The following is a 12,664-nucleotide window of genomic DNA, read 5'->3' on the forward strand; positions in this document are numbered from 1 at the left end:
AGTAGCGTTCAAAACTATTATACACTGATATAGTCTGTTCGGAAAGAGAAGAGTCGTGGAATGTATTGGGCCTCATACATTCCATGACTCTTCTCTTTCCGCACAGACTTTATCTTCGATCTATCATCACCTAGAACCAGTCTAGTTGGGCATTAGAAATAAAAATAATCTTAAAGTGTCATTCTATGGAACATGCTAACTATGTAGGTAAACAAAAGTCACTAGTAAATTCATCATTCTTTGACAATTTCAATATGGCGGTTTCTTTACATAGTTAGCAAGTTCCATAAAATGACACTTTAACTACACTTGTTGCGCTTCATAAGCCGATTATAATAATTATGGCTTAAAACTAAAAAATACTAGAATTGATCAATATGAGTTATGTGGTACCATTTACCACAAATTTCTTTTCAAATTCCTCTCTTTGCCTGTACAATTCCGTCACCAAGTCCCTGATAAACGGATGATTGAATTTTCCCTCAGTCGCTGTGAAGAATTCTTGCAGCTTCCTGGGAGCTTTCTCGCGTTTCTCATATTCGAAAGCTTGTAAAATCATATCGTACCTGTCTAAATCTTTTGCGAACTTTGCTTCGGGTGAGGTTTGATTTTCATATTCCTGGAAAATAAGGAAATTTTCTTTTAATGTATAATATGCATTCATGACTCATTGTTATGAAGACAGAGTTAGGCAGATACAACGACCGGCGGCGATCGATAAGTGATTTTTTTCTTACTGGTGAGTGTCAGAGTCCAGAGAACACTTAAAAACGTGCTCGCCAGGGCGGTGCGAACAGCTAATTATTAATCAGCGATTAATATTATCTTTGGATCTCTTTTATTCACACGGGATCTACATTTACAAATTCTTACGTGAGAAATTAGCCGATTGCTACTTGCTTGCTTAACAGCTACTCGGATAGCTGCCTTGTACAAATTAAAAACATATGCTCCTTACCTACCTACCTAAAACGTAACAATAGGTACATAAGACATATTTGTGTAATACTGAACTGCGCGTGTTAATATATCGCTGGCCCAATATTACAGGGATCTATGTAACATTTTCAAGATAGTTGAAATTCGACTTAATGTCACTATGACAATGTTCAAATTTCAGTTCGATAAAAGTGAAACATAGAACCCTGTAATATTGGGCCAGCGATATGGTGGCGACAATGCAACGTTATTGACTAAGAGAATAATGCATTTTAATGAAATGCTTCTTGGTTATAAAAATACTTACCGATTCAGTAGGTTGGTATTAAATACATGTAAATTATTGCATAAATAAGTCAGGAAAGAAGATATTTGTTTTCCGGGGGACAGGAAACGGGAACCCTTATTCTAAACGGAGTTTGGTTGAAATAGTAGATTGTTAACCAAGGGTTGAAAGGCACCCATTTCTGTCGAGGTAGTTTGGCGCTCGAACGCAGTGAGAGCGCCAATAGTCCGAGACGGAAATAGTGCCTTTCACCCGAGTTAAACACTCTACTTTTCATATCGAATGCGAGGAAACCAAACAAGACAAGGCAATTTCGCAAAATCAGTAATTGATGTACCTAATAGACCTACGGCCATGATTTTTTTCCTTAGGACTTACTTGCAATCGGAGACTTTACACGTGTGAAGACGAAGACCCCTAGCGAAAATCATTTAGATTGCAATATTTACGAAAACACACATTTATTAACAAACTGCAGTAATTTTAAAATGATTTGTTCATTATAGTATGAAAATCAGCGGGATTGCCTCTTACTTTTTAATTTTATACTTTTTCGTTCTAAAAGCCGCAACAGACTACCGGACCGCACCGCGACCTTGGTGCGCTGCACCACGTAATATCATAATAAAAGTATTTTAAATATTAAATAACAATTTAATTAATAATATAATACATTTTTATCTTGTATTTTCATGAATATAGTTAGCACTATAACTTTAAAAACCAATTCAATATCGTACAAACGTTTAACTGTGGCTGTATAAGATTCTGCCTTTGCTCATTTACGCAAGTGTAAGGTTTAAAAAAATATTTTGGTGTATTCCTTTTGGTTCCCGTCTTATGAAATCGAGTAAATAGAATTCAACGAAAGAAATCAAGAATAAATTGTTTTTAACAATTTACTTACATCATTTTTTATAAAAAATGGATCAACGTGGGATTAGTAAAATTAAACAATTACCAATTGTTCCAGGCGAGGAAATAAAGACACTATTTTTCCATTTTATTTCCACCCAGTTGTTCGTGGGACGGGGACGCAGAGGAGTACACCACTTTTCTGCGCTAGAGCATAAACGTATCACTTTCTGCGCACCTTTTAGAACAACAACGACCCACTTTCAGAGCATGAGATATGAAAATAAATATAAAATAAATAATATAGACATGCAGTGGTTTAGGGGACGTTACAATCGGGTTCACTATAGTATTTTATACAATCGTGATATAATAGAGAGTTTTTCAGTCGAGTACCGTGTTTACGTGTAAGGTACGAGATTGAAAAGCTTGATTATATCATTATTGTATACAATACTTTTTCTACTAGTCAACAAAAATAATACTTTAAACTAGTAGTATCATACAAACAAACCAAACCAAAAGTATACAGCTAAGATTCGCGAGCAGCCGCGATACCTTCATACTGGTACGCTACCCGGCCGCCGCGCCCCGCGCCCTACGGCGGGCTGGTCAACGACACCTTCTCGTAACTCATGAGGCCCTGGTACTTGCTCCGCGCTAAATTCAATTTTTAGACAGTTGTTTTCTCGTTTTTGGCCACCGTAGCCTATGGAGACTAACAAGCAACACTAAGTGGTTTTCGTAGTCTATGGATGTTGCTATATTAAGAGTGTCACATGCGCGTTTCTGACTTATGAACCAATTGTTTCTACTATACAACCTAAAATAATTAATTTGAGCTATGGTTTCGTTTCGTCCTCTTGATCGCGGCGAGCTGTGATTGGTCAATTTCATTATAGTTGACTAAACCACAGATCATATAATACTAGTACAGATACCCAATCCCATACTAAAAAAGCGCACCGTCCTAAGTATCTTATACTTGTAGCTAATTTTTTAGTTCACAGTGACAAACTAGATGGCGCATGGAGCTAACAAAACTCTTACGACAAACATGAGTTGAAATAGCGTCGAAACACCTCTCTTGCGACATCTGTTGTAGCTTTCACGCACTAAACCTACAATCACGTTCATTTTTAAGGTTCATTGCGTTTCAGACATCGGCGACAAAATTAAAATCTATTTACATACTTTAAGTTAATTTACGATTATGAAATCAATTTGACATTTTTGTTTTTTTTGGTTACATTTTTTGTATTGTAAATAGAAGTTTGATTGGGTACTTTAGTAAGGGGTCAAAGTTTCCTTACAAATCACAGGTCATGTTCTTATCGCTTACCTTGCTTCGGCACGACGAGCGATCGAGTAAACCAGCATAACTGTGACTTTGAGATACACAATAATGCATAATCAAAGAGCGACTCTTATGCTGGATTGAAGTTATCTAGTAGGTACTATCAAATAGAAAAGACCATGACCATTTTGTGTCAAAAAGGAAAGGCCAACACTTACAACAAATACCTAAATACCTATGGAAGTGTCTCCTTAGACAGTTTACACACTCTTGCGGTTTCAGTATGTGGGTATAGTGTCATAAGCGCTTAATACCTAATCCCAATTTCAAGTGAAATAATCAGTTATCAGGCAAGTCGGTGCCACACGGGGTTAATGACCTCAATCATTCCGCTGATACGGATATGCAGTGGGCATTCCGGGATTTGTGTTATATTTTATATTAGGTACTTCCTACTACAATGTTTCTGATTTTAATAAGTGAATGAAATATTTTTATATTACAGTACCCATAATAAATATATTAATGAACATGGGTGAAGGTTCTAAAATAAACACTACGCAAATAAATTTAAAATCACAACATGCGAACGTAATGGTCCGAGGAATATAAATAAACATATTTTCTAATAGAAATGGATTAACAACCAATTCCTTATCATTAAACTCGAAAAGGATACACGACTCAAACAATAGAAAATCTCACAGTGACCTTTGACAAGCCAGGTAGTCGGGTAAATGGTTATTTATCACTTTAGATAAGTATATTTTGAACAACACTATACTTATTTAAACTTTCACAATTTGTTCATGTATTTAAGTTTTAAGATTTATCTCCGAAGTCTGAAGAGGACGGCGTTGACGGCGGCGACGGGGCAACGCCGTCCTCGAAACGTCGGAGGTAAATCTTGAATCTCGTATTACAAGTGATCAATATCACTTAAGATTCTTAATTTCGCTCGTCTATTTCATAAATAGCATGTCATCGTTTTGAGAACCGGTCTGGTATAGTAGGTAACCCTGCCTATGAAGCCGATGGTCCGGGTTCAAATCCTGTAAGGGCATCTATTTGTGTGACGAGCACAAATATTTGTTCCTAAGTTTTGGGTGTTACGTACGTATATGTATTTCAGTATTTATAAAAACATATTTATATATTAAATACGGAGGTCTTATTGCTCTACTGTGGGATTTGACTTGGTCAATTTGTTAAATGGTGTTCTATCTAAGATATATCATTTTCAACAATCGAGTAACAAAATCGTGCGCCATAAATGTGCTCAAAATTAATAAATCGGCCCGTACTCCCCGTCGCGTCGTAGTCATGAGTGCAGTAAGTAATTGTCGGAGTCCGTCCGTCAAAAAAGTTCGTCTGAATGCCAGCGGGCCCAGCGGTAGGCAGGCCCCGCGACCCGCGAACACCGAATATTGCATGGGCATCTTTCTCTTTTACTCATCGTAATTAGAGTGGCATCAGTCCTACCAAGCTATTTTATTAGTGTTATTTAAACGTCAAACTTCTATTAAATTATGAATTAAAAAATACTCTTGCACAGTCTGTGCTACCAAAATCCCTGTCAGTTTAGCTTGGTCTAACTCTCGAAGTCTTACAAACTTCGATTTTCGCGGTTAAAGCCGATCGTTGTTTACAACTTAAGGAAATTAATAAACTAGTGGCGCTGTGAGCAACGTGGTTTCCGGTAGGCCCTCTGTAGACCTCGCGAGCATAGCTTAAAACTGAATAAAAAAATAACGCGACGCCGTTTAGAATAATTTGGAAAAACTAAATTAACAAAAAGTTAAATAAAATATTGTATGCTTTGCATTCGCTTGATCAATTAACAATACAAAATTTACGGTTGAGAATGTCTTTAGGCATTAAGTCCGCCATTTGTACTTTATTTCTGCAATAAAGTTTAAAAAAATAAATAAAAATAAAATAATATAAAATTTTAGTGTAAAAAATTACAAAAAGTTCACAACACTTTACTGGGGATCGAACTAGGTACCTCCATACATCAAAGCAATTGTTTGTCAACTGCGCCAATATAGCACTTAGCTAAAGATACGAAATTTGGCTACTTATTCTCGAGTACTACATACCTAATTATCTAAATACCACCTACACCAGCGTTACTAATTTTTACATTTTTGCCAAACACTGTAAATATCTCTCAAAAAGAAAAAAAAACTCTTATTATATTGATACGACTATTTGTTTCCGCCATTTTGAAAAAAAAATCAATAATCGAATCGAAAAAGAACTATTTCATTCTAGATTTTGGTCACAAAATTTGATAAGAATCAGTTGAGAATTGAACCGAGGAGAACGTCTGGACATACGAAATTTGGCCCGAGTTAAAACGGAGACCTTCGCAAACGCTTCGGTCAATAAAGTAGTAAAATGCGCGTTTGACTTGGACACCAAGCGAAATAAAAACTTTCATTATTATGTAAAAAAAACAAAGCATTCATGTGAGTTTATTAATTTGTATTTTAACGTCAGGCAGGCTTACTTTAAAATAAGTAGGTACTCATTTAAATTAGGTATGTTTATTCACCGATACATTTTTTTACATTTTATACTAAGTACTTAAATTCCGAAATTTATAACTCAAATGTAATTATTCTAATCTAAATCAAACTTCACATCATGTCTTAAAACGAAAATCAAAACGTAGGAAAAGAAACCCACACTCGTTTCGTTTTGGAATGATTAGGTACTAGAATCGTAGGTCTTACTAGAATCGTGGTGGCTCCATCTAGTGACATTATTCAATATTACTTCGACAGCTCGACATAATTGCCCTGCGCTGTTGCTCATAACGTAGCCAGTCGCAATATAATTGTGGTTTCAAATTTTGTAAATTACTGCATTGAATTCGTGTTGTTATTAATATTTGTATTTCATTTATAATGATTTTAATTTATGACACTTTAAATATCTCTTAATCCATCTTAATATGTAGTATAAAAATTTCATAATGGCTGATTGTGACATTTAGCGCCATCTATGATATCGATTTGACAATAATTATAACGCCTTCGGGATGGGAGGGCATGACTAAACTGTATCGATATGAATATTATAGTTGAGTTGGGAGCCCATACATTAAAAATACCCAATTGCAGTTTGGTATAAGAAATCTTAATTCAAGAATTACAGTCGACTAGTAGAAAAAATAAATTGTGTAGGTGTTAATTGTTGGGTTTAGTCACAATTAGACCCGACAGATGGTGTGGCGCTATTATCAGTTAACAGGTTTTTAATTATGATATCTAAACAACTGATCTGATCTTGATGAAATGTTGTACAAGTAAATCCCTGAATTGTTAAGGTTCACAACAAAGACCCGTAGGTGGCTATATAGGCCCAGACGGATTTGAATACCTAAATTGTTTTTGTGATACAGTCCATCGGTACTTATTGAGTAGGTATCTATAATAATTAAAAAACAATTAAATAATGCCACCTAAATAACAAGCCTAATTTTGGCCAGATTATCTATCAACTTTGCTACTATATTAACAAGTTTAAAATCACAAAACTTCCGTAAGACACAGACGTATTAAATATATTAAGAACGGGTCACTCACGTATTTTAAATCGAATAACACTCTCTGCACCGGTCCGTCACCGTCAACGCAAGCTCCTGATGACACTCCTCGGTACGGAGTGAAACATGTCGAGCGTTTTTCGACTTAAAACACGTGAGTGACCCGTTCTTTATATACTAACAAGTGTAAAATCACCTTGTAAAGCTCGTACATCCTGTCACCAGCGAAACCAGTGAGCTCTGCGATTTTCTTCATAGCCTCATCTTCTTGCCTGTGCTTTTCCTCGGGAGAGACTCCACAATGGGGTGTGATATCTCCAACTATACACTCTGCCAAGTCATGGACGAGAGCTGGAATGGGACAATTAAACAGATATAAATTTTCGATGCAAATGTTTATTTTAAAATGTACTTTTACATTAGGTACTATGTACTATACTTGGTCAAGCTAATCTTATCAGTAGAAAAAGGCGCGAAATTCAAATTTTCTATGAGACGATAATCCTTCGCGCCTACATTTTTTAAATTTGCCGCCTTTTTCTACTGACAAGATTTGCTTGACCAAGTATATGTACAATGGGGTTGGCCTGTCGAAGTTTTTAGCAGATGGCGCCATCATAGCTTGCCCTGTCAATCCCTAGAATTGTGTCAGTTTTTTGTTTTTTTAGTACCCTGGATGCCAGCCCTTTAAGCCAAATCTCATAGAAAAAGGGGCAAGCTATGATGGCGCCATCTATGCAAACCTTTGACAGTTGCCAACCCCATTATTTAAGGTAATAATAATGTTTTATGTTCCTGTGGCTATCTTCAGTCTGACTGACTAACTCTTACGTTTGTACTCATACTACACTTACTGCACACGCTACACTTGTTGCTGGTTGTTCTTGCCCTATAATGGTCTGTCCGACAAAAAATATATATGTCCCCCCCAATCACCTTACATTGGACATAGCATAAGTTTTGAATAACTAAGTTAGTTTAAGAAACACTAAAACTCTGATCCCACTCCGCACCTTCATTGAGCTCTGGCAACCGTACTCACCGGCAGGAACACAACACTATGAATAGGGTCTAGTGTTATTTGCCTGCAGTTTTAGTAGTTTGGGTTTTATTTTTTATATTACAAATGCTTGTAATTTCTAAAAAATGTTTAAAGCTAACACTTAACAGATTAGTAAAAAACCGGGCAAGTGCGAGTCGGACTCGCGCACCTAGGGTTCCGTACCATAATGCAAAAAACGGCAAAAAAAACGGTCACCCATCCAAGTACTGACCCCGCCCGACGTTGCTTAACTTCGGTCAAAAATCACGTTTGTTGTATAGGAGCCCCACTTAAATCTTTATTTTATTCTGTTTTTAGTATTTGTTGTTATAGCGGCAACAGAAATACATCTGGTTCGTGAGATACAGCCTGGTGACAGACAGACGGACGGACGGACGGATGGACGGACAGCGGAGTCTTAGTAATAGGGTCCCGTAAACGGTAAACCCTTTGGGTACGGAACCCTAAAAACGAAGTGAGTTATGAAGTGTGTAACTTGTAAAATCTGAAGGAGTTTAGTGTGTATGTAATTAACAAGTATAATGAATAGGTTCATGAGTGGCACTTTAGTTATGAATATGTTTTCAGAGGTCTGAATGTGTTCTTTGTTTCGATTATATTATCCTTGACTGGTCACATGTCAAGTAAAGTCAGCAAGTAAAATTTTGTACAATAATATATGTTTTCATATTTATTACCCAACTACAAAAAAGCAAAACTAGGCGCATTTTGACTGGTAAGTATGTGGTTTATATAATCATAGTTACCTTGACTTGATTATTATGCACAGATTTCGACATAGAGACCAAAAGCCTTGAAAAGTTTAAAATTCCAATAAAGATGTAAAATAAAGTCTAAACAGGACAAAATTTAGGGAATCATTATATTAATATCAACAATATCTAAACTAAATTAGAAAAATGTTGTTAAACCAGTACCAGTAAGTAACAAACCAGTAAGGTTTGTTTTAATAAGTTTAGTGACAGAAAGTGAAACCTAATTTTGTACTGAAAACTCATCTCGAATTCGTTTTTTTCTCTGATAAGCTTATGTGGGGTGACTCCATAGGATGAATATATCCTATTCCCTCAATAAAACATATCAACAAAATTAAATAGTACCTACAGTACAGTCCTTATCTTCATTCTTAAATCTTTTCAGACTCTTATTATACTAAATCCAACTAGAAAACTCACCTATTTGTAGGCACTTAAAGCGATCCAATTTAGTTGGGTTGTTCTCTTCAGTGAGCAGGAAAGTCATCATACCCATGCGATACATGTGACCAGCGATGGACTCACAATCGTCGATGTCACATAGCACCCAGCCAGTTCTTTTGACATGCTGGAAAATACGAATTTCTAATTATTCTTAAATAAGACAAAACATTTTTCTAACTCTCAATATTTTATTTCAAGAATGGTACCTTCAAGCGACCGACGAGCTCTAGAAACTCAAGGATATTTTTGTTCTCTACAACTGGAGCCATTATTATGAATTTACTTTACTTGTGGAATATTTTATATTAAAGAAAAATCGAGTGATGGTCACTTAAGCTCCGTTCCAAGGCCTGTAATTCCGAAACCGAAACGAAATGTTGAATGAATGAGTGGCTTTGTGACGTACGTGACTTTGACAATAGATAATAGATAGGGCAGTGCTGACCATAGAAGGTAGGATCGTATAGAAGTGGTATACGCGTGCCTCCGTGAGGGACAAAACATACGCAAATGCGACACTGTGATTGGTCGAATTTATTTGTTGCCCACCATTATCCATACTAAAAAAAGGTGGGGATCAAAAAATATGTGAGACTGTGATAAGGACAAACAATAATAGCGCTTTCTCTGCTACTCCCACTGAAAGATACGTAAGACTATCCCGTTCTGTCAGTTATCCCCACCACTCATGCCGAATCCAGTTTAATACATTCATTCATTCTTTTAAAATTATGGCTTCAGCCCATTGGGGCTATTTCGCCAGTATCAAGGTCGTAGTAGCAGGGTAATACGATTGAAATTGTACGGTTAGTACAAGACAGTGTACGGTGATTTATACTTGGTCAAGCAGATCTTGTCAGTAGAAAAAGGCGGCAAATTTGAAAAATGTAGGCGCGTAGGGATATCGTCTCATAGAAAATTTGAATTTCGCGCCTTTTTCTACTGACAAGATTTGCTTGACCGTCTATAGCTCTTGTAAAGCGATAGCGGGCTTTACAAGAAACACGTGGACAACCGGCCGTTGACTCCAAAATGATGGTTAAACGTGCTTCAAGATTAATTCTCCATTCACTGCACACTACCTCATTAGTTTACTGTATAATAGGCTATCGATATTACACTTTAAACAATATTAATGAGCAAAAAACAAAGCAATTGATCACGAAGCGTTACCATTAAGATGGCGCTCGAACCGGAAGCTCCAGTTTAATACTAGTTCATGGTGCTGACTGACAGTGACAGCGACAATAGGCACGAACTTCGTATGATTGACTAAAAGCCATTACACACGGGCGTACCGGACCGCAACCTTCGTGCGGTCAATATTAAGCCCCCCATTCACACTCCTACCTTGTAGTCCGCCTCGTTGGGTAGGATTGTGTATGGGGGTTGCGGACTACGAGCCGTCCTACCGTTTAGCCGTTTGTAGGACGGCTCGTAGTCCGCAACCCCCAGGGGCTTTACCTTTTTTCGCTCTCACTTATAGCCGTAACACACTACCGCACCGCACCAAGGTCATTGTGGGACGCACCCATAAGTAAGAGGGAGAAAGCGATATCTCTTTCAATGACCTTGGTGCGGTGCGGTAGTGTGTTACGGCTATTATAGCTGCGTTCTTAACCGCACCAAGGTCGCCGTCCAGTGCAGTTTTCTGTAAGCACGATAAAGCCCACCATTCACACTCCTACCTTGTAGTCCGCCTCGTAGTCCGGCTCATTGGGTAGGATTGTGTATGGGGGTCGCGGACTACGTGCCGTCCTACAACACCCAAGTAGGTTGCCTCTTGGGTCCTACAAATCTTACAAGCCCCGCCCACCACTGTAGTCCGCCGCGCAGGATTGTGTGTGGGTTGTCGTCCTACGTTGCGGACTGCCGTGTTTGACGTATGACAACAGTGCGCGCTATTTTTTTTTGAAATTTATAAAGAAAATCGCTGTTTGTGGGACTAAAAATCACCCAATCACTCCAACAAACAATGGAGGAATAGGCATTGCAACAATTATTACCAATACTTAAGAAATATGACGCTCTCTGGCGAATTTTTAGCTGTTTCTTTTCCCACACTCTTTATTATTTTTATCCAATAACAAGAAAATACATAGCAGAAGAGCTATTTTCTTTTTTTTTATTGCACGTAACATTTTCAAGAGTAAGTAGACCGACACTTGTGAGAAACGAAGCAGTACTGATGATGGACGGCAAAACAGGGCTATAACCGCGAAAATCGAAGTTCGCAAATTGCGGGGATTTTTCTCTGTCACTCTAATTACGCCTTCATTGGAGTAAAAGAGAAAGATCCCCGCAATTTGCGAATTTCGGTTTTCGCGGCAGCCGCTCAGTACCGTGTGTGAGCTATTTCTTGCTCCGTAGTCCTGCAAGGCGTACTACAATGTAGGAGGGTGTGTGAGCTATATCCTACTCCGTAGTCCTGCAAGGCGGACTACAAGGTAGGAGTGTGAATGGGGGGCTAGAACAAGAAACAGGAGCATAAAGAAAACGGTAGATAAAAATTACGTAGTATGAAGGTTGTATAACAATAACCTACAGGGTGGTATTCCACCTATCCAATTTCTTTGTCCAATGTGTATTGCGTCTCACATTTTGATTTAATGAGAGAGTGAAAGGCACCGACATTATTTTACAAACAAATTGGACAGGTGGAATACCACCCATACATAGGTATCACCCAACTTGTCAGTAGGAAAAAGCGCAAAATTCTAATTTACAGTAAGTAGGTACATATGGCCATACTTTCGCGCTCTAGTGCGGGTAACAGCACTTTCCGTGCGTATGTCAAAAGTTTCAAGGGCCATATATACCTACTGTAAAACGTTGTACGATACACGTGCGAATAGGTAATTCGCAACTCGTGTCGTTTTAAAACATTCCCTTCGGTCGTGTTTTAATTTATCGCCACTCATTTCGAATTTCCTCTTTTCCGCACTTGTATCGTAAATAACTATTTCTAAGGGAAGACAACAACTGTGTCGCTTACCTAACTTCAAACTCGGGTAAATTAGTAGTAGTAATAGTACCTACTTATTTACAATGTGCACAGTAGAAGGAGTCCGGGAGACTTGCTCATGTGGGAGACTTGAACCATTTCAAATATTTCGGAAATCGCAGAGGGTTTGAGTTTTCATTACAATACAATACCATTTATTTCTCTCATATACCTGCTTACAGTAGTTTACCAATCCGCTTACACGGTAAATTTTATTTTTTCATTTTCAAATTTTATTTCATTAAATTTTGAGGCTTTAATATATAGGTATTAATTTGTGTAGGAGTTTCACACGAACAGCGCGAAATTTAATTTTAATTATCATTTACGTAATACCAGTTGCTTTCCGCTAAAGAAAAACGCGCGATATTCAAAGGTGTATGTAAAGTCTCCAATCCGCTTTGGACCAGCGTAAATACTACAGCCCCGCGCACGGGAGGAGGTCTGTGCCCAGCAAAAAGTAAA

The 12,664-nt window shown here is 37.6% G+C and overlaps 1 protein-coding gene across 1 annotated transcript; it reads right to left on the reverse strand.

The window, feature by feature from the left end:
* Positions 1–378: 378 nt before the first annotated feature.
* Positions 379–9,555, reverse strand: LOC134789490 (5'-deoxynucleotidase HDDC2). Its single transcript, XM_063760067.1, has 4 exons — positions 9,402–9,555; positions 9,172–9,319; positions 7,130–7,284; positions 379–619 (listed from the first exon to the last, which is right to left on the reverse strand). The coding sequence occupies exons 1-4, from the start codon at positions 9,462–9,464 to the stop codon at positions 383–385; spliced, it is 603 nt and encodes a 200-aa protein (XP_063616137.1). The 5' UTR covers positions 9,465–9,555; the 3' UTR covers positions 379–382.
* Positions 9,556–12,664: the final 3,109 nt, after the last annotated feature.

The sequence above is a fragment of the Cydia splendana genome, chromosome 4 (genome assembly GCF_910591565.1).
Source record: "Cydia splendana chromosome 4, ilCydSple1.2, whole genome shotgun sequence".
Classification (NCBI taxonomy): domain Eukaryota; kingdom Metazoa; phylum Arthropoda; class Insecta; order Lepidoptera; family Tortricidae; genus Cydia; species Cydia splendana.

Excerpts from the sequence above, each read along its gene's own strand:
- LOC134789490 (XM_063760067.1), bottom strand. The coding sequence starts at position 9,464 with ATGGCTCCAGTTGTAGAGAACAAAAATATCCTTGAGTTTCTAGAGCTC. Across the intron at positions 9,320-9,401 it reads AGCTCGTCGGTCGCTTGAAG|CATGTCAAAAGAACTGGCTG; the intron begins GTACCATTCTTG and ends CGTATTTTCCAG. Across the intron at positions 620-7,129 it reads GGATGTACGAGCTTTACAAG|GAATATGAAAATCAAACCTC; the intron begins GTGATTTTACAC and ends CTTATTTTCCAG.